Source organism: Ursus arctos, unplaced genomic scaffold (genome assembly GCF_023065955.2).
Source record: "Ursus arctos isolate Adak ecotype North America unplaced genomic scaffold, UrsArc2.0 scaffold_23, whole genome shotgun sequence".
Classification (NCBI taxonomy): Eukaryota; Metazoa; Chordata; class Mammalia; order Carnivora; family Ursidae; genus Ursus; species Ursus arctos.
In genome coordinates this window covers 4970502-4992924 of record NW_026622908.1, presented here as the reverse complement: position 1 = coordinate 4992924, position 22423 = coordinate 4970502, and the positions used below count along the sequence as shown (strand labels likewise).

Here is a 22423-nt window from a genome sequence, read left to right as displayed (position 1 = left end):
GGAAGGGACTCACCATAGTTTTTTCCCTCGGTTTTCAAAGGATTAGCACTGCCTCCTGTTTAACTTTGAGTCTTCTTATGTTTGTTTTGTGTATAATGTCAGGTTTTATTTTTGCATAGCAGAAGGAATGGAGAAAGTTTGTGTGCTCCATCTTCCCTGAAGGAGAAGTCCTTTTAAGTTTTATTTTTGTTTTTGTGTTTTGGTTATATTAAATAATGCTGTAATAAATATTTTCCTCCAGTGTTTTTATTCTGTTTGTAAAATTTCTCTTGACTTAAGATTATTAGTTTAAGAATGAATTAATGTTTTAATGCCTCTTGATTCACATTGCAAGTCATTATGCCATTCAACTTGATTTTGTCATGAGTTCAGCTCTGTACCTATTGTGTTTGAGGTACTTTAAAGGCAGCAGTGTGAAGGCATGTATTATCCATATTCATGACTAGAGGAGTAGTGTAGTAAAGATTCTGGGCAGAGAGAGATTTGGGAATATAAAGTAATAGATGATTGTTGAGGGTAGCTTGTGTAGATGAGGCTTACCCATGTGGAGGAGAGGTCATGGCTCAAGATGGAACTCTGGAAGGCTGCCATTGAAAAGAGGACAGGAGGAAGAAAAGGAACAAAGTGACTGAGGAGAATATACTGGAGAACTAGAGACAAAAACCGTGTTAGGTATTGCAGGAAGAGAACTTCAAGAAATGTTGTGAGTGTTGAGCAGGGTCACGTCTTAACTGGTTAAGTGATGTAAGGGTGAAAATTCTAAGATTGGCAATGAATAGGTCACAGAGGGCGGTATTAGTGGAATGATCAGAATAGAATCCAGACTACACTGAATGGGAAGTTAAGAAAAATACTGATGGAGGAGAAAGAAGGAAGGTAAAAACTGGGGTGCACATGTTTTAAGATTTAAAAAAATTTCTTATATGCCGAACAGGACAAGCTAGTATGACAGGAAATACACCAGCGAAAGGACTGTTGATGGTAAGGACCTTTGAGAAAGTGGAAGATCGAATCTAGAGCACAAACCGAAGCATTAAAAGTTGATCAGGGTAGTGATACTTTGTTTTTCCTCCTAGAAGGGTGGAAAGGAGATGTGTATAGATAGTGTGATTATGGATGAAAGAGACATTTTAGAAACAAGGGAAAGCTTGATGGGAGTCTCAGCTAGAAATAGGCGAAGTAATCTAGATGTACATAAATGCTTTTCAAAAAAATTTTACCCAAATTAGTAATTTCATAGGTTACATTACAGGCATATCAGAATTGATTATATTTTTAAAAATTTGCTGACTATACAACAGTTCCTGTATCTTAAAAGAAAAATGTCAATAGGATGAGCAGTTAAAAAACAAAATACAGTGAATGTTTTAAATTATCTCTGAGTAGCAAAAAAAAAAAAAAAAGGTCTAAATAAAATAAGCAATTTCTAAATGATCAATTGGCAAAGGTCAATAAAAGGTTACCTATTGTAGGTAAAGGTATGGAAATACGGATACTCTCTTACACTGTTCCTGAAATTATAAATCCAAAAGCTGAATTAGGCCTTCAGATTCATAAACTTTGACCTAGTAGTTTTCAAGGAATTTTTTCTGATAGAGGAATTTACTTTATAGTACAAAGGTTTATATACAAAATTTTATGACAGTGTGACTTATGCTAAAATTTTAGAAAAGGCTTATGTGATCAATAATAAAGATGGATTAAATAATGGCCCATGTTACTGAAATTAATTTTGAGACACTTTGGTAAGGAAGAAATGCTCATTAAGTAGGGGAGGAGAGTAGATTATAAAAGCATATACAGTATAACACAAGTTTAATTATGTATGCATATGGAAAAAAGGACTCGAGAGTAAACATTCCTGGATGATTGTAATTATTTTTGGTGTTCTTTTCTGTGTCTGGGTTTTCTTCACTGTATTTATCATATATCCTATAATAGGGAAAAAGAACTTTAAAACTCCAGTGCTGCTGAATGCACTCTTAAGGGAATACAATTGGTATAGCTTTCTCGAGTATAGTTTGTACTTTATCAATAGCCTAACCTTCTCCTTTGACTTGATAAGTATACCTCCAGGGATTTTTACTAAGGAAATGAGTAAGAACCATAAAGATCGTTTTACAAAGATTTGTTATGGCATGATTTATATAGTGACGTGCTATAATTGTCCTAAATAGGCCAATGGTTAAAATATAGTTCATCCTTCTAGTGGATGTAAAGCAGATCAATGCAGCCTACGAAAAATGATTTTAAAAATCTATATGATGAAACAGGAAGTTGCTTATACTATAATTTACACAAAGGAAAAATATAAAATGGTATGTCTTGTCCTGATTTTCATTTTAAAATAATAGAAAAAACAGTGGGAAGAAAGAGACCCAAATAATGAGTTTCTTCTTTATACGGTTACAAGTTTTCTACAGTGGTCATTTTATAATTAGAAAGTTGTAAATTGCTAATTGGTAGAAAAAGCTTCTGTATGTCTTTTACTTCAGTTAGTTTCTCTGTTATGTGGTAAACACAATATACTAAAATCAAGATTTCTTTTATCACTTAAAGCTTAGAAAAACATCTCTCTCAAAATCTGGTACACACTTCTTTTTCTGTGATCAGATTTTCTCACATTGTTTTATCTTTTATAAGGAATCTGTGTCTTGGTTTTTGTTTTGCTCCACTGATAATGTATGTGTGATTTTTTTTAATTGATTAAAAAACTAAGTAAAATAGTGAAAATTTCATTAAAAATAAGATTTTTTGTTTTTACCTTATCGTATGTGAAGATGTAAGCAATACAAATGTATGTAAAACAAAAAGTAAAAGCTTCCTGTGACGCCCATTCATTCCACTCCTGCTTGCCTTCTCATTCTCTGGTTGTAACCATGTACGATAAAATGCTACTATATTCAGTGTATTAGGTGAGTTTTGACAAATTTATATGTCAAAACCGTGTAACCATTACCACAAGCAACATATAGAATATTTCATCACCCCAAGAAAGTCCCTTGTGTCCTTTCCCAGTTAATAACCTCCAGATGTAATTACTGTAGTGACTTGATCACTATAGTTTAATTTTGCCTTTTTTTGGACTTCAAATCATGGAATTATACAGTATGTACTCTTTTGTATCTGGGGTGTTTTGAGATTCATCCATGATATTGCTTGTTTTGGTAGTTTGTTCCTATTTCTTGCTTGGTAGTGTTCCATATTATGATATACTGCAATTTATTTGTTTACTTGTTGATGGACTATTTGGGTTGTTACCAGTTCTTAGGAACTATGAATAAAGCTGCACTGAACATTCATATATATGTTAATGTATGGATTTATATTTTCATTTCTCTTGGATTATAAACCAGATTGTGGATTATTAGGTCATATGTTTAACTTTGGAAAACAGTTTGGCAGTTTCTTGTGAAAAGGTTGGATCATTTCATATTCCCGCCAAAGGTGTATGGAAGTTCCAGTTATTTTGGGTCCTTACCAGCACTTGGTATTTTAGCCAGTCTAATGGATTTGTAGTGGTATCTCACTGTGGTTTTAATTTGCTTTTCTTTGATGACATTGAACATCTTTTTAGGTGCACATTGGCTATGTGTCTGTTCAAATCCTTTGTCTTTTTAAAAAAATTGGGTTGCTCGTGTTACTGAGTTGCAAGACTTCTTACATTTGGAACACAAGTCATTTGTCAGCTATGTGTATTGTAAATATTTTCTCCTTGACTTTTTGTATGTTTCTTCCTATTATTTTCTTTGTTTGAGATATTATTGAGATATGACATTGTATTAGTATCACGTGTACAGCATAATGATTCAATATTTGCATATGCTTTGGAAGTGATCACCACGATAAGTCCAGTTAACATCTGTCTCCATACATATTTCTTCCCTTTTAATATTTACATCCTGTTTCTGTGGTTGTACTGCTTGGGCCAGAACTTTTAAACTTTTAAAATAACAAAATAGTTAAAATGAATCCAGTAGCTGTCCTTGCTTGCTACTGACTTTTTCCCCCCTACATCATATAAAATACTTCACAAATTTTTTGGATAAGTTAAGTAAGTATTCTATTAGTGTTTTATTTAATGTTACTATTAGCAATGTAATTTTATCAGATGCTCCTTTGGCATCTGTAGAAATGGATCTTATTTGTTTTTGCTAAACCATTCTTGGTGGTATCCCTTGATGTTGAATTGGTAAGAAATACCTAGGATATGTATCACTTCATTAGAGTGTATTAGAACACTGAGGAATTTTACATACTATCATTTCACCTGGTAAGTTTCTGGTTTATTTTATTGTATGGATGTTGTTTTATTTTCATTTTCTGGGTACATAAAACCTGTGATCAAGATCATATTTGTCTTGTAGGATGAATGGGATGGTGTGTTCATCTTCACATTCTTCAAGAGTTTTAAATTTTCATTAAAAAATTCTGAACTTATCACTGTTGTCATTCATTATTCCAGATACTCATTTTGTTCATAGTTCTTACTTAGACAGTGTTGTCCATTTTATCTTGTTAATTTAGTTTTCTATTTCTTGTGATAACAGCTTTGTGTGAAATTATGTATTTTTCTTTTTAAAATTTTGTGTAAAAATATTACGATGGTGAAGCTTCTCCATTTTATTATATGGCTGTATATAAGAGTTTATTTTATACAACCTCTTTCCATTGTATTATCTGAATAACCTCTTTCCATATGTATTATCTGAATCTTTTTCCCCCCGCGTGCTACCACATGCCAATATACTGCCTCTTTTTCGGGGAATCTAAGATGATTAAGGCATTCCTGCCCAGTACTACTCATTTAAATTTTCTAGAATGGTCCTCACCCCATCCCAAAGTGCCAGCTCTTAAATTGTCAGTGTTATCAGTTGATAGATCTTTGTATTTATCATTCATGATTACGTTCTGTTTTCCTTTGGGCTTAATAGTTTTCTAAAATCTTATATTTTATTACTTTTTCTCTTTTGATGAACACATTGAAAATTATGATTTCACCTGTGAATACTGCGTTGGTCATTTGGTATTTGTAGAAATCCTGTTTTCGTAAATTTTTTTCTCATTTGAATTGTTTATTATAATATATAGTTGAAATTTAAGTTTTGGTTTATTTCTGCTTTTTTGTTTTGTTCTGTGTTTAGCATTGTGGCTAGGGATCTGGAATTTCTGGACATTAGAGAAGATATATTTCTTGTCTTTAGTACAGGAAGAGATCCAAGTGTTGAGGGGCCCAAAGCTTGTGTAGTTTTTGCATCCCTCTTTAAAAGGGAATACAGAATTGTGTACACAGGTGAATATTTGTTTAGAATGAGAAGAGAAGTCATTTGTGTAACCAAAGGGCTCAGGGCCCAGTCTTCATTCATTTTGTGGCAAATCTGCCTGTGCTTTAAAGTATAAAATTTTGTTTATGTCCATTGAATCTTCATTAATCTTATGTACTTTGTGTCCTACACTTTTGACTACATGCTGTAGATAATATTTTTTTCAACTTCCAGTGCTTACTAATAGTTTTTGCATTGATTCTTTTTGTTGCCTAGATAATATCATTTCCATTATTGTGTAATGGCATTTAAAAATCTTACTATAGCTATTGTCAAACAAATTTTCCATGTTTGATATTAATGTTTCCATACTTCTGTTGACTAAATTTGATGCTTTTTTTTTTTTTTTGCTCACCCTTTTGTTGTTAGCCTTATAAGCACCGCATTGTTAGATTTTATTTAAAAAGAAATCCTGTTGAGCTTTTTTAATGAAGCCACTTAATGTGATCATGATTAATAGTTTGGCTTCTGTATTTTTTCCTCCTTGCTTTCTCAGGTTTGACCTGTGTTTTAGTCCTTTCATTTTATGGTGACTTTTAAGGAGTAGCATTTATTTTCATTACCTGTAGTGTGGGTGGGGAGTAAGTGAAGCTTTCATCTGTGAGTTGTTTTTTTTTTTTTTTTCTTCATCTCATGGGTTGTGGTTGTGGGCAAGAAGTACGTATGAAGAGCTGGTTGGAAGACTTTGAAAGTATGTAATGCGCATTTTCTTTTTCCCTAAAGCATTTAGAGATTTGTTAAGTAGGGGAGAATTTATGTTGTTTGGGTTTTATTGCATGACTTCATGTTGTCACAATTCTAGTAGCAGTTTTAACTGATGACTTTAGAATGAAGTCAATTAAGAATTGATAAGATAATCACTTGTTCTCCTCAAGTAAAGTTTTAATCCTCACAGCCTTCTGGGGTTCTTCGTGTGTGTGTGTGTGTGTGTGTGTGTGTGTGTGTGTGTGTAGGCAAGCTACTGCAGACTTAGTTTGCTTAGTTTATTAGTGCAAGTTAAAAGGCAGTTTTGCTAGTACTGATAAAAATGCTTCTCATGCTAACAGAATACTGCTTGCCTCTTAATGTTTGTAATGGCAAATTGTATTTATTCTTTAAACACATAGGAAGGGCATGAAACTGATTTTCCTCTATAGGACTCCCTTCCCCAGTGGAATAGAAGTTAGATAGAATGAGAATTTTTTCACTCTTAAACCCAAGAAGACAACTTCCTCTATTTTGCATTTTTGGGTGGTGGTTATAGCACTTGTTTTGAGGTTTGACCACCCTTTGTTCGGCTATTTTTATTTTCACATATCACTTTGAGTACACTTACTGGTATTTTAACTATATAACAGCTTGTGTAATGAAATTCATACATGCGTATTATATCTTAAAACTCTACTGTTTTGACTTATTTGTATTAATTGGTCTATTCTGTTTCTGCTTCATCAGAGTTTTTTTTTTTCTTTAGCCAAGTGAATGCCTAGTTTTCCACAGCTGAACTAAAAAAGCCAAATCATACTCTTAATAGATTTGCAATGTTTGTTTTCTCTGCTGAACATGTAAATTATTTAAGATATGACATGAATTTTAACTGTTTGGTTGCTCTGTGACCCCACCCTCCCACCCCCAAAAACCCCAGTAGAGGATGGCTTTCTTTCTTTTTTTTAAATGAATTTTGTATTTGCAGTTTGCTTTCATTGCTCCACTGCTAGACACTGAACATAAATCTGGGTGCTGCATGTTACAATATTCTTTCAAATGCCCAGGATCCCGTAATAGTGTAATGTTTAGTTTCTAAGGTGGGTAAGACTGGCTGTTGGCCAAGAGCATCCATTGAGCGCTTTCGTGGCGAGGACTGTGAAGAGAAGGAGCAGAAAAGACTGATGGAGAGAGCGTACAAGAGCAATACTGACGACATGCTTTTTATGGGGCAACATGACAAGAAGTTTGAAGTCCCATATTAACAAAGCAAGGGCTTGAGTGCTCAGAGGGTCTCAAACTGAAATTCAGGGCTCAGTTGGAATCTGAAGTTCAGGTGAGAGCAGCTGTGGACAAAAAACAAGGTACAGATGGGGCAGTTTTGGGGGGCAGCCAGTGTGGTCTAAACACAGGAGAGGACAGACATTTTGCTCTTACTGGAAACTATGTCCTGAATTGAATTGGAGCGCCTGATTTTGTTATGTGAGCTGGAGTAAAGGCTTAGGAGAACTTTTACCCCTTATTTATTATTTATTTATTTATTTATTTATTTATTTATTTATTTTTACCATTGTTTAGCTTTCAAAGGTCTTTTTTTTTTTTTAAAAGATTTTATTTATTTATTTGACAGAGATAGAGACAGCCAGTGAGAGAGGGAACACAAGCAGGGGGAGTGGGAGAGGAAGAAGCAGGCTCATAGCGGAGGAGCCTGATGTGGGGCTCGATCCCGGAACACCGGGATCACGCCCTGAGCCGAAGGCAGACGCTTTAACCGCTGTGCTACCCAGGCGCCCCTAGCTTTCAAAGGTCTTACTAAACAAATTTCAGATTCAGTGAAACTTGGTAATTAAAAATTAAGCAAGATGTTGGGGCGCCTGGATGGCTCCGTTGTTAAGCCTCTGCCTTCAGCTCAGGGTGTGATCCCAGAGTTCTGGGATCGAGCCCCACATCGGGCTCCCTGCTCTGCTGGGAGCCTGCTTCTTCCTCTCCCACTCCCCCTGCTTGTGTTCCCTCTCTTGCTGGCTGTCTCTCTCTCTGTCAAATAAATAAATAAAATCTTAACTATTTTACAACTTGCTTAATTTTTTTAACTGCATATTTCTTTGCACAGAAATTCAGTATACGAAATGCTAGAAATTATGTAATAACAGCAACATTTCAGAAGCTATATAACGTAATAGTTACTTGTAGATTTAAGCTGATACTCTCTCTCATTTTGTGAGAAATAAATAAAGTATCAGGCATATGCCCTGAGATTTTCAGATTTGTACATATTCTGTCGAAGACTTAACTACTATTTACGGTTTCCATGCCATGGGGTAATAAGGTCACTTTTAGTGCTATTCAAGGAGAGGAAATCACATTATGTTGACGAGGTTCTAGTATTAATATGCTAATGTTTCGCTGGATGCTTTTCTTTAATAATCCCGGACAGAAAATCTTAAATTTCAGTAAGTAGATTGAGTAAAGCCTGATTAGATTCTAAATTCCATCCTCCCTCAGAATGGGATTAGTTGCTGCTCTTTCTCCAATCCCTACTCCATTCCATATTGCACAGTAGTATTTCATGCAAAAAATTATCATTTTACAAACCAAGTAGAAGATACAATGGGAGACCCCTTGTATGACAGCAAACAAAAAGTTCTTTTTATACACTAAAAAAATGTGTAACATTTCTATCAGAAAACCTAAAAATGCTACTGTGGTTCACATAGAAGATTTAAAGGAGTAGAAAAGCACACTGTATTCTTGGATTTGAAGATGTAAGCTCTTAACTATGTCAATTCTAAAAGCTAATCTACAAACTTAATGGCATTCTAAAATAAAAAACTGAAAGGATTAAAAAAACTCCACCAGTTACTCTGTTGTCAAGTATTAGTCTAAGCTCATTTTGTAGATGAGTAATGAAGCTCGGAGAGTCAAGTAACCTCTCCCAGGTCGCAAAGCTAGGAAGTACTTCAGTGGAAGCAAGGCTTCATGACAAGGTGAGTTTGAGGGCTCAGACCTAAGAATAATATTTAGTAAGCACTTATATCATTAAGTATTACTATTCCAAGCAAAGCACTATGCATTTTTTTCAGTTAGAATGACATCTAAATAGTACTTAGAAAATAGGAATCTGTGAGACTTTTCTAGAGAGGTTCTAGAGATAATGCATGCTGTGTTTATAGACTTACAGGTCCTTTATAATTCCCTCCGCCCAGTTTCACTTTTCTCTTATACATAAGCAGTTGTTCCAGAACCTTTTATTGACTAGTCCATCCTTCCCCTAAAATCTCCTCCTCTTTATATGTCAAATTTCATATATATGGATTGTTTTGGGCCATCTGTTCTGTTCCATTAGTCTTTTTGCCTATTCCTGTTATCAGTTCTATACTGTCTTAATTTTATAAGTGGTTAGGATAAGCCTCGCTACTGTGTTCATTCAAAAAAATATCGTTGAACCAGTATTTGTGGCCAATACTGTGTACTAAGAACTGTGTAAGTTCTGGCAAAACCGCGCTGAACAGAGCAGTTCTCATGGAGTGTACTCTTGTGAAGAATTTCTTGGGTATTTTTCCTGTTTATAAATTTTACAACCATCAGGTTCTTCTGGTTCTTTCAATTCATTGACAAATCCAATAGCTTTTTTATTTTATTTTTATTTATTTTAGAGAGAGAGAGTGGGGGAAGGAGCAGAGGGAGAAGGATAAGCAAACTCCACACTGAGCGCAGAGCCCAGTGTGGGGCTCAATCCCATGACCCTGAGATCATGACCTGAGCGGAAACCAAGAGTCAGATGTTCAGCTGACTGAGGCACCCAGGTGCCTCAGCTTTTTTATTTTAAATCGTATCATAATAAGGAAAATTGACATTTTTGACAATTCTGTCCGTGAACATAGAATGCTTTTCAAGTCATATGTATCCCCCCCCCAGTCTTTGGCCTTTACTTAAAGCCTTATGGGGGTGCCTGGGTGGCTCAGTCAGTTAAGCGTCTGCCTTCGGCTCAGGTCATGATCCCAGGACCGAGCCCCATCTCAGGCTCCCTGCTCAGAGGGGAGCCTGCTTCTGCCCCTCCCTCTGCTTGTGCTCTCTCCCTTCCTTTCTCTCTCTCTCTGTCAAATAAAAATCTTAAAAAAAAGTTAAAGCTTTATAGTTTCCTTCCATAAAGGTCTAGAATATATTTTATTAGATTTACTCCTAGTTACCATATATTTGCTGTTGCTACTGTAAATGGTATTGTATATTTGACTTAAGTTTTATAGCGACTTGTATACAGAAATGGCCTTTTTGGGAGGGAGGTCTGGGGGTTATATAGATTTTTGTATCCAAACGCCTTGTAGAACTGTTTCCAGTAATTATTCTGTATATTCTGTAGAATTTTCTGTATTGATAAACATATCATCAAATAATTTGTTTTCAATTCTTCTACTTATTACATTGGCTAATTAGGACTTCTAAATTTAATGTTGAATAAACATGGTAATGGTGGACATTCTTTTTTGTTCTTGATTTTAGAGTTTCACTGTTTAAAAAAATTGTTTCTGCAGGTTTTTAGTTCCCTTCTAGTCCCACTTACTGTGAATTTTTAAGATAGATGTGACATTTTCTCATGCTTTTCCTATATCTCTTATGATCATGTTATTTTTCCTTTAATCTGCTCATATGGTGAATTATATTTGTAACTTTTCAAATAAAGTCTATCCTTAATCCTGGATTCCTGGAATGCATTGGTCATAATGTATATTCTTGCTTATGTACTCTTGGATTCTGCTTGCTAATGTTTTATTTATGGGCTTTTGGGTTTTTTGCATCTATATTTTAGTGAAGTTGGCCTATAATTTTCATTTTCCCTGATGTCCTTGTCTGCTTTTGATATCTAGGTTATACTGGCCTCATGAGTTGGGGAGTGTTTCTTCCTTTACTGTTGTCTGGAAGAATCTGTGTAGTACTGGAATTACCTGCTCCCTGACAGCTTGGCAGAGCTGGCTCTTACCATTCCTGGACCTGATTGTATATGTGCAGCAAGGTTCTTTTGTTTCCTAGATTTTTCACTTATATTGGTCCTAGAACTATTCAGACATTCTAATTATACTGTCCGCAAACATGGGTGAACTTAAATAAGAGTAGGGAGGACTTATTGATAAGAAAACACAGGAAAGGCAGAACTTCAGGAATGAGTCAGAATTTCAATTAGAAACTACACTTTGGGCCAGAAACAAGTTGGGGGTGGGTGGATGGGAAAGGAGCTAAATCTGAGATTTTGCTCGAGAAGAAGGATCCCTCCAGCCAGGCTGATGAGGGCATAGGTGAGCTAACGTGGTCTTAGCAAGTTGACACCCCTCCCCCCCACTCCCACTTACGCCTGAATGATCAAGCAAATGTGCACTAACAGAACACAAGACATGGCAGAAGTAACAAACAGATTTAGGTTCCACCCCTGCCCCGTGCGGGGACTTCAGAGATTTTGGCACTTTCTGATCATTCTTCAGAATGTAAATATAAAGAATAAGGGACTTCAGTGCCGTCCTTGTAGAGTTCCCTACCCCATTCTCCCACCTTTCCATGAAGGGAGGTATATTAAGAAAATACAAAATTTGCTCGCAGTCAGTCATACTGGTAGAAGGGGAGAGACGGTATGGACATTCTCCTGAAGTTTAAAAGGATTGACCTGAATTTAGTTCTTTACAATCAGTTTCTCTTTTATTGTTATGTTTAAAGTTACTGTGAAAATTAACTCATATTTTCACTGTTTTCCGGTATTTTATATCCTGTTTCTTTTCATAACTGTTTATAGGGACTTGAAAAACTAATTTTGAAATAAATTTAAATTATTTAGTATTTTTACTTCTGCCAATTCATGCTATTTTATATAAACACAGTATATTTAGTGCCTTTCAGAAAAATTCCTTTTCTCTACTTGTTATCTTCAGCTATTCTTAGCTAATGTTTTTACATGAGTTTTTCTGAAAGCAACAAAAAATTGATTAAGGCAAATCTCTGGGCCAACCTGAAGTTTAACTTTGGAGACTTAAGTATTAATGAGTTTCTACAGAAAAAATTTCCTTTGCTTTTGTTTATAGATTGAAATCAGTGAAATGAGCAAGTAAGTCAGTGAGAGTTGCTTAATGAAGTCCATTGTACTTTTTGACTTAATTTCCCGATCTTAGTGTCCATTGACCTGACTTTAGGTAGAAAGCATGTGATTCTAGACAAGCATGCAGTCAGTCATTCTAGGTATATTGCTGCTTAAGAAAACGACTTTAAAAAATGTGTTAGAACATGGGAAAAAAAGCTCTTGCTCTCTTGTGGTTTTACAGGGTGCCAGAGGTTTGGTTGCTTGTATGTTTCACTCAATTGCTTTCTGTTCAATGAGTAGGATCACCACCATGCCTCACAACTTTGCAGACTCACTGCAGAGGAAATAGCAAGAGGTAAAATGACCTCAAATGAATGTGGCTTTTTTGTGGGATGTAGTGAGTAGACAGTGCTACAACTAAATAAATGAATTATGCAGGAAGACCTTTACTTAACTCATCTTTATGTTCTTTTTACACTGTGACTCCCCTGCCCCCGTCATTCCTTGTTCTTTAAACATGTGTACAGTGATTAGTTTGTTGTAAACATGTAACATGATTACAGTTGAGTTTCTTATTTTTATAATCTTATTATCATTTCTCTAGTAAGCTCTTTCTTTTCCTCTTTTGCGCTGACAGCTTCCTTACTGTGAGTGCCTTAAGGTAGGAGATCTTAGACTCAGTGTTGGTTGAATGGAACTAACTCACTCCATCTTGTCATGTTGGATTCTCTATATCCGGCAAGTTCCTATTGTTTTCATTGCATAATCATTTTGTACTTGGAAAAATAAAACTGGTATTTGTATCTCTCTACCATAAGTCTTGGGTAGCGGCATGACCTTTTATCAATTCAGTCTTAGGTGTGAGAGATTTTGATAACAGTTTAAAGGGGAAGCAGAAATCATTATGTATGGTAAACTCCCAGTTACCTGTGCTCTTAGAAGGCAGAAGGAAGTCTGGGTAGTTTTATATCTGTGTTTATTGCAATGCCCATCATACTCACATGCCTAGGAGGCACTTCTTTGCCTGTTGGCCAGCTTATTACCAGTGTCAGGATTGACTGAGATGTATGGGGACGATTTGAGGTCTGGACATTTAACTCCATAAGTATGGAGAAAATAGAAGTGATACATTTGCTTTGTTTTCTGAAGGTAGCTCTCAGTGTAATGTAGTGGTTTTGGGCACAGCATCGAGCCAGACTGCTTGGAATCAGTCTCCAGCACTTACTGCCTGTGGCTTTGGGCAAGTTACTTAATCTATTCTGTCTCCTCTTCCTCACCTGTAAGATGGAGACGAATAGTAAGAGTACTACCTACTGCGTGGACTTCTTGTGAGCTTTCAGTGTGTAAAGTGCTTAGTGCTTGCAGCATGGTAGACATAAATTCAGTAGAGGTATTGTTGCCAAGTCAAACGAGCCAAGTGTGACTCATTGTGTACCTGATGTACGGGTCCCTGAAGGAGTTTGGGGTGTAAAACTTAATTTTTCTGCAAGTCTGATTTATAGTTACTTTTGAATAGCCTCAGAAATGGGGACTGAAAGCATCCAATAAGGTATCTGTGTTTGGGTTGTCTTTACTGTACACTGTCTACCTTCCCCGGGAAATATTCTTTTGTCTTAGCTGTTCCATGGCCTGAACGAGTCAGGCTCTTCTGCAGTGACCACAGCAGGGAAGCTTGTCCTGGGAGACTGGGTGAGGGGCACCTCCCCACCCCCCATGCTAGGTCCATGAGTCGTGCTGTGAAATGAGGCTTTTGCTTCTCTTACAGTGCCCTAACTAAAAGGTTGCCATCTCATCCCTGGGCACTCTAGTGTTGAAAGACGTGAACATCCAAAATAGGATTTATTAGGATAGTGATTCATTCATTCAGCAAGTGTTTCCCTAGGGTTTATGTGCATGGCCTTAAGGAGTTTGCAAAGACAGGGTTTTCCTGTCCTAAAGTAGAGTGTCAGTCCTAACTGAAGGGAAAACATGAAAATGATTGTTTTGTTCTTCCTGCTATCTCTGAAAATGGCCTGGTTCTCTTTTAGAAATGGAGTTTATGATTGCTCTCTTTGTACATCTAAAAGCTTTGCTATGATTTGTTTTGTAGAGGAAGGTTAAGAGGAGAAGCCGTTAAGTTCTCTCATCTAAGTTTCTTCCTGATAAAATGACTACGTTTCTAAGAAGTGAAAAATTACCTGTGAATTTTGTTTCCCAAATAATTTAGTGAAATGTCAAAATGAATTTATTCATGTTGGCTTTAAAACTTATTAATAAAGATATTCTGCATCTTTATCAAGTCTGTCTTCCATTTTGTAAATAAATTTGTTCTTGGCAAGACGTATACACTTTGAGTTGTATTTTCCCATTGACTTAGAGATGACCGGCTGCGGCCCTGCTCGTGCCGACACTGCACCCCCACGCCTGTGAAGATAGTGTCAGGTGGTCTGTGCTTCCCTGTACTTGATGCTAACTCACTGTAGCGTTTGTCACTCAGAAACTGTGCTGTCTTAGCCTTCCGGAGACATTAAATTCTTATTTTAGTATCTTTGTAATTAGGATGTATCTTCCAGTTGATGGCATCCTAGAGTCAAGAAAAGATGGTATTTGTTTCTTGTCTTGTCTCCAGTTTGACATTGAGTAGATGCCTTGAGGGCAAGGACTGTTACTCATTCATTCGTGTCACCTCCAGTGCGTGATTTGCAGTTAGAACCCCGCTTTTGCTCATCTGCAGTGTAGCAGTTTTTAGGATCACGTCAGTAAGCGTTAATTGAAATGAGTTTCTTCAGGACACTTTTGCAGGAGGAGGCGTTTAAGAGGAGGCCTGGTAAGTGCTGGGAAGTAGTTAAACGTGACTTCAGTTTCCCTTCCTTTGTACCCATTCAGTCTTTCTCTCGTGGTTCTCTTGTTCATACTGACGGAGACCTCAGTGACAAAGTGCTACGTCCACTTTACCAGAATCAGTTGCTTTTAGCAGATGCCAGTGAATTGAAAGAATAAGACTGTTAGGTTCTTATTTGTGATATGCTGTTATTTTGTGAACATCTTTTGGTTATTGCACCGTGCCGTAGTCACTTTTCCTTATGTAAATGAGGAAATGGGGAGTCGGTGTGTTTAGGGACATAATGTTTATTTTAGTCCGTGGTGATGGAAGAAAGGCCAAACTTCCTGCCCAAAGCTTCTGCTTTAGAAGCATCTTCTTCTGAATTACTATTTTTTGTTATTTTTATTGGTTTAAAATTATCTGTCTTATTTATAAATAGCTCTGTGATTATGAGACTTTGGGTTTTCACACTCTTATCACAATAAATCAGATGTTTGCTTGAAAGGTAGAGTTGGTCTAGACGCCCTTTATCTTGCCCGCAATACTTGAATTATCAGTCTTGCAAAATCCAGATGGAATCTTAGTGCTAGAAGAAACTGCTTAGTGAGTGGTTCTAGTTGTTTTCTGTAAGTTAAGCTTTTGCATGTGAGTGATTAGAAAAGTCTTACCTGAGACCTTAATTGGTATTTTTCTGGAAATGACTACCGTGTACATTTTTAAAATAGACTTTATTTAAGAAAAGTTTTAGATTTACGGAAAAATTGAGAAGATAAAACAAAGTTCTGTGGGGTGCCTGGGTGGCTCAGTCACTTAAGCGTCTGCCTTCGGCTCAGGTCATGATCCCAGGGTCTTGGGATCAAGGCCCGGGAGCCCTGCATTGGGCCCTCTGCTCAATGGGGAGTCTGCTTCTCCCTCTGCCTGTGCCTCTCTACCTCTCCCCTCACCCTCCACCCCGGCTCTCAAAAATAAATAAAAAAATCTTTAACCCCCCCCCCCCAAACAAAGTTTCTGTATACCCATAATCGAGTTTCCCTGTTATTAACCTGTGATATTGTATGGTACATTTGTTATAATTAATGACCTAATATTGAAACTTTATTATTAACTAAAGTTCATACTTTATTCAGGTTTCCATAGTTTTTGCCCAATACCTGTTTTCTCTTCTGGGATTCCATCCGGATACCCCACTGCATTTAGTTATCATGTTTCCTTAGGCTTCTCTTTGCTGACTTCCTTTGTTTTTGGTGACCCTGACCATTTTGAGGAGAATTTATGAAGTATTTTGTAGAATGCCCCTCTAATGGAATTTTTTTGATGCTTTTCTCATGAATAGAGTGGAGTTACGGGTTTTTGGGAGGAAGACCCAGGTAAAAGTGCCATGCTCATCAGGTCACATCACATCAAGGGTATACGCCGTCAACATCAACACGGTTCTTACTGTTGTTTACCACGGTCAGCTGACTAAGGTAGCGTGTGTGGTTTCTCTACTGTAAAGCTCCTCCTCTCCTTTCCCGCCATGTTCCATATTGTATTCTTTGGAAGGAAGTCATTGTGTGCAGCCCACACGGAAGGAGTGGGGATGCTGTGTAGTTTTGAGTAAACATATCTAATGGCAGAACCGTTTAAATTTGTGTTTGCAACAAAAACATCACTTTACCCTGCATTTCAGAGATCTGGTTTGGCAGAAATTTTCATTCTCCGTGTTTTGAGCTTCACTGCCGTGTGGCTGCACTTAGGTGTTCCTCTTCACCTACTTCTTGTGCCATCTATTTGATACTTATTTTTGAGAAAATAAAATGAAAGCGAGATGTGGGAGATTATTCAAAAACTCTTGAATAAATTTTGTTAGTGTTTTGATCTTCATCTATTGCTTTTTCTCTCTTAAAAATATTATTTCTAAAATCGAGGGCTTGCTTGATATGTAAATTATGATTAGAGACCAGAACAGTTTAGGACCCAAAATGATCAAGGGAAAGCACCTTGTTGGAAACCCCCATGACAATAGCCTCTCCTTGTAGTTCCCATTTGTGTGTTTCAATTATAAGGCTTATGTTAAAATTAGATCAGAATTTCCATTGTAGACTCTCAATTTCATAGTTGTGTAACTGCCATATAAACTTGATTGTAAACAAAGGCCTGTAATGATGGCCTTATTTGTGCAGTTCAGGTGAGAAATTGTGAGGACTTAATTTGATTCCAAAGGTGAGTATAAACTTTTTTTTCTTACGATTTCCTAAGTTTTCTACCATGGGGACGTATTATTTTAAAATTAAAAAACTAAACTAAAAAATACAACTAATTTGTTATAGTCTTGAAACTTTATTATTATTTGTAATTATGTATATTTCTTTTTGACTACTTTCCCCAAACTTTTAGAAACTTAGAACCATTTAAATCCATTTCCCTTCTTTCACTTTTTGTGTTTTTGTTGACTAGCTGAATCTTTCTAGTTCAGAGAATGAAAACTGTTACTTCGTGTGTCTATGTATATCTCTTTGTAATAAATTGTAATGCTGGTGCTGTGAAGGCAGCTCAGTTTTTGAGTTCCAGTAGTTTGTGAATAGAAAAAAAATCTGCCCTCCATTTTTCTTGGGTTTATAAGCTACATACAAAAAATTATTAGCAAGAAGGGGTAGTTCAAAGTTTATAGGTGAATGTATATGCTATAACAAATTACCACAAATGTTGTAGCTTTAACAGCAGAGAGATATTCTCTCTCAGTTCTGGGGGCCTGAAGTCAGGTTGTTGACAGAGTTGGTTTCTTTCACAGGCTGGAGGAGAATCCCCTTCCATGCCTCTCCCAGCTCTGGTGATTGTTGGCAGCCCTTGGCTTGTGGACACATCGCTCCAGTCTCTGTCTTCGCCTTCATGTGGCCTTGCGCTCTGGGTCTTGTCTGTGTTTGTGGGTCTCAAATTTTCCACTCTTTTATCTTATGAAGATACAACCATTTGATTTAAGTCCAGGATGATCTCATCTGGAGATCCTTAACTGTATCTGCAAAGACCCTATTTCCAAATAAGGTCACATTCACAGCTACCAGGGTGTTAGGAGTTAGGCATCTTCTTGGGTGCCACAATTCAACCCACTATAGTGAGTAAAACCTTTTCTTAAGTTTGCTAATAAGCATTGTAAAAGTACTTTTACTGAGGGGAAGAATAGTATCTGACCTATGTACATAGAAATGTGATTCAAAATTTAGTTGCATGTTTATTTTCTCTTCGTGTGGTTTGCAATTGATGTGGCATTCTTGTACTGTGAAATTAGGCTGTGCGCATATAGACAAGCTATAATTTGGAACTTTAAATGGTGTGAGCAAAGTCTTAAATTCTACGAACACATGCCATTTAGCTCTTGACTTTTAAAATCTACATAGTTGGGTATTATTGTAAGATGAATGTTTATATGCTTCCTTTTGATATGAACCATGTTTGTCTCCACTTAAAGGAGTTTAAATTTATCCGGTGATGTAGTCTAATTTGAATTTGTGTGCCACAAGGAGGGATTTCATAGATACCAAGAATTGCTGGGTGGATAAATGAGGTTAAATAATCAGAAGTAAGAAGGGTAGTTTTTGGTGTGAATAGACAGAGCCGCTTTCTGAAAAGTGCTGGCCCGTTCTTCTGGCACGTGGTTTGGAGAGAACCTCTGGTGAGAGCATTCTCCTTCTCTCCCACTTTGAGATGAAAGCCATGAGCAATTTAGTTCTTACTATTAGAATAAGAGGGTTCAGTAAAGCTTTTTTTTTTTTTTTTTAAGTTCATTTGTGCTGTAGACCCATGGCTACAATATTTAGTAATGTAATTTTTAAAAACAAGCCCCTTCTTCCATCCATTCTCTATCCACATGAGTGTTTTGTTTTGTAGTACATATTTCAAAAATTGTTATCTTGGGGCTCCTGGGTGGCTCAGTCAGTCCAGCGTCCGACTCTTCATTTCGGCTCAGGTCATGATCTCAGGATTGTGAGATCGAGCCTGCTTGGGATTCTCTCTCTCCCTCTGCCCCCCACTCTCTGCCTCTCTCTCTCTCTCAAAAAATAAATTGTCATCTTTCTTTATTCTGCTTGCCTAGGTATTGTCTCCACTACTGTGATGTAAGCTCCACAAGCACCAGGAGTACATCAGTTTTATTCTCACTCAGGACTGTACCCCATCTCTGAAGTAGTAAATACTCAACAAATACTTGTTGAGTGAATGAACTTAATATACCATGGGTACTCTTAAAATTCATACTACAATGCTAATATTCTTCATTTGTATTTACGTTTCTATAAAATGATTAAGCACATTTAAAAATGTTTAACTGAACTAACTTCAAGTGTAATTGACCTACAGTTTCCTAAATATGCTTGAAGTGCTTTTACTTTTTCCCCCTCCTTGAATTAATAGAAATCTTTTGCCACAACATCCTAAAGGGGATCGTAAGGAAAGTGTACATACACACAGCTCTGATTGCCTCTGTGGGGTGGTTCTTGGCTAATCCCTGTGAAAGGAAGTATCAGAAAGAAGACTTCTGTCCATTGCAAGACTGGGAAAGGAAGGCAACAGCCAGTGTAGAATAAGATCAGAGCATCAGACGCCACATGCTTTTATTTAGAATAAAATCTAAGTCCTTAACCATGGCCTACACGGCTTTGACTGCCTCTGTTAACTTCCTGAACTCATGTACTGTTTCCCGTGTCGTTCATTCTGTTGTAGCCACACTGGCCTCCTTGCTGTTCCTCAAACATGTTACCCATACTGTCACCTTACTACCTTTAACGTAATGTTCTCTCTGCCTGCAGTGATCTTCCCCCACATGGCAGCATGGCTGACTCCCTCCATTGATCTAGGATTTTATCCTAAAATGTCACATTGCCAGCGAAGCCCTCTCTGGCTGCCTTATGCAATATCACATTCTCCTTGCTAGTTCCTGCTGCTGTCAGCCCCCTTTATTTTCCTTTAGACTTCACGTGACCTTTCCTGTATATATTTTGCCTATTTATATGTTGATGATCAATTCTCCACAAAACTGCCAGCCCCATGAGAACTGGGATTCCATCCTCTGCTACTGACTCATCATAGGTGCTCGGTTAGTATTTGTAGATTGAGTGGGTTGGTGAAAGAGCCTAAGGAAGATCCATGTGGAATTTTTTTTTTTTTAAGATTTTATTTATCTATTTGACAGAGAACGAGAGAGTGCGCACAAACGGGGGGGCGGCAGGGAGAGGGAGAAGCAGGCTTCCCGCTGAGCGGGGAGCCTGACGTGGGGCTTGAATCCAGGACCCTGGGATCGTGACCTGAGCTGAATGTAGCACTTAACCAACTGAGCCACCCAGGAGCCCTTCCTGTGGAAGTTTTAAAAGTTTAGTAGAACATGGGCTGTGAAAATCACCAGCTCCCTTTACTTCCAGTTTTGCTCTAACAGACGATTCAGTCTCTGTTCTAGAAGAGATGAGAAATGAAGACGGGGTTTAGGATATTGGGAGGTGGCAGTGGATAGAAGGGAAAGGAAATGAAAAGGAAAGTAACCAGCCAGGCCCTGGGGAGCAAAAGTTACAGCTAGAAGCAAGTTGGTCAGCTACCTGCTTTATGGGGCAGCCTCTTGTTTCTAAGTTTGGAAAGGAAGAAAACCAATTCTTATGCATTTATTGACTGATCGATTAAAAATATTTTATTTGAGAGTGAGTGAGAGTAAGAGAGCACAAGCAGGGGAAGCGGCCGAGGGAGAGGGAGAAGCAGGCTCCTTGCTGAGCAAGGAGCCTGATGCGGGGCTTGATCCCAGGACCCTGAGGTCATGACCTGAGCCGAAGGCAGATGCTTAACTGATTGAGCCACCCAGGCACCCCAAGAGAACCAAATTTTAAATGCTTGCTTTGGGCGAAGCCATACACTGGGTACTTGACAGTCATTTAATTTTTTTTTTTTTTAAGTGTCATTTAATCTCCACAGTAGCCCTTTCAAATGAGAATCACGATGGCCATATGATAAGGTCAGGAAATTGAGATTTTTTTTTTAAAGATTTTATTTATTTATTTGACAGAGAGACAGACAGCCAGTGAGAGGGAACACAGGCAGGGGGAGTGGGAGAGGAAGAAGCAGGCTCCCAGTGGAGGAGCCTGACGTGGGGCTCGATCCCAGGACTCTGGGATCATGCCCTGAGCTGAAGGCAGATGCTTAAGGACTGAGCCACCCAGGTGCCCCAGGAAATTGAGATTTAAGATTTATTTAAGAGATTTAGATAACCTTCCCAAGATCACATATCAGTTAAGTGGGATATCCAGGCCTGACAGATTCCAGAATCCATGTTTGTTCTTAAACTTAGTTTATAATACCTGAAGGGGGATACTGTATACATTAATAACTTACATTTCACGTAGTGGTGTAAAAACCTCAGATTTTTGGGTGTCTTACTTGACTCCTTGTAGCAAACTTGTGAAAGTAGCTATAATAATAGTATTTAGTGATGTGATTCGCTGCAAATTCTTTAGCTCGAAAGTGGTGGGAGCTAGGGCTGTAAGCAAACCTTCCTGACTTAAACTCTGATATTCTTTCTGTTATACCACACACATAAAACAAAGGAATTCTTGATAGCACCTACCAGTTCTATTTGACCCAGTGTAGGAGCTAAATATGTCCTAATAAAATTAGAGAACTGGAGTCTTTTAAAAACATCAGCCAGAGCAAATAGCTCCTTTACCCTAAGACCCAAGAAAGAGGTTGACTCCTCCAGGAACACTTGTCTGGTTGTTGTAGAGCTGGGACTAGAATTCAGGCTTCCTCACACTCCCGTGCTCTGCTTTTATTACTAAAGAATTTGTGTTTAATTCATCCAGGTCTTTCCCCTTGATTCCCTTTTTCATTCACATTTCAGATTTCAAGACCAACAAACAATTTTCCTTCCCACTCGTGTCTCCCAGCTTACAGGTTGGGTTCTTCCCATAGGTAATGATATCTTGTGTATCTTTCTTGTATATCTTTCCAGAGATACTTTATGCAAAATAAGGCAAATAGGTAAACTGTGTTTCTTTAACAACATATCTTGCTGATTCCTCTATATTATTAGTACATGAAGTCATTCTTTTCTTTAATGGCAGCATTCATATTGAATGAGTGCTTCATAATTTAAGCAGTCGTTTACTGAAGGACATTTTAAGTTGTTTCCAGTCTTTTAGATTAAAAAAAATTCAATAATGAATGACCTTGCACATGTCATTTCTTATATGTACAGATGTAGTGATAGGATACATTTCTAGAAATGAAATTGCTAGATCAAAGAGTATGTGTTTTTTATATTGCCATCCTCAGACCTTTATTCTCAATGTAGAAATGTTTTCAATTTGAATGAAACAGTAAAAATTGCTTTTTGTATTTGGCATTAGCAGTTCATAATTTTAAAAATAAGTTACTTTCAGAGTGACGGGATTTATTTTTTAAACTGGTGCATATTGTATGCTTTGATGTTAATATGACAGATTAAAGAATGTGTAATGCAAGCAGTATTGCTTTGGACTCAGACCTGAATTTGGGTCCTTGTTCTACCAGTCTACTGACTTTGTGACTTTTGGCAGGTCATAT

At 37.3% G+C, this 22423-nt stretch overlaps 1 protein-coding gene across 5 annotated transcripts in view; it reads left to right on the top strand.

Moving 5' to 3' along the window:
- Window positions 1-22423, top strand: part of RRAS2 (RAS related 2) — a 71638-nt gene that overhangs the window by 22186 nt on the left and 27029 nt on the right. For 2 of the 5 annotated variants that reach the window (XM_026486766.4, XM_026486764.4), the window contains exon 1: window positions 16181-16335. The exons of 2 other annotated variants lie outside the window; for them this stretch is intronic. In XM_026486766.4, coding sequence (XP_026342551.1) covers window positions 16195-16335 — 141 coding nt within the window. In that variant the 5' untranslated portion in view covers window positions 16181-16194. Of the gene's footprint in view, window positions 1-16180; window positions 16336-22423 lie in introns of those variants that run through there. One more of the 5 variants, XM_026486767.4, reaches the window with a different exon arrangement.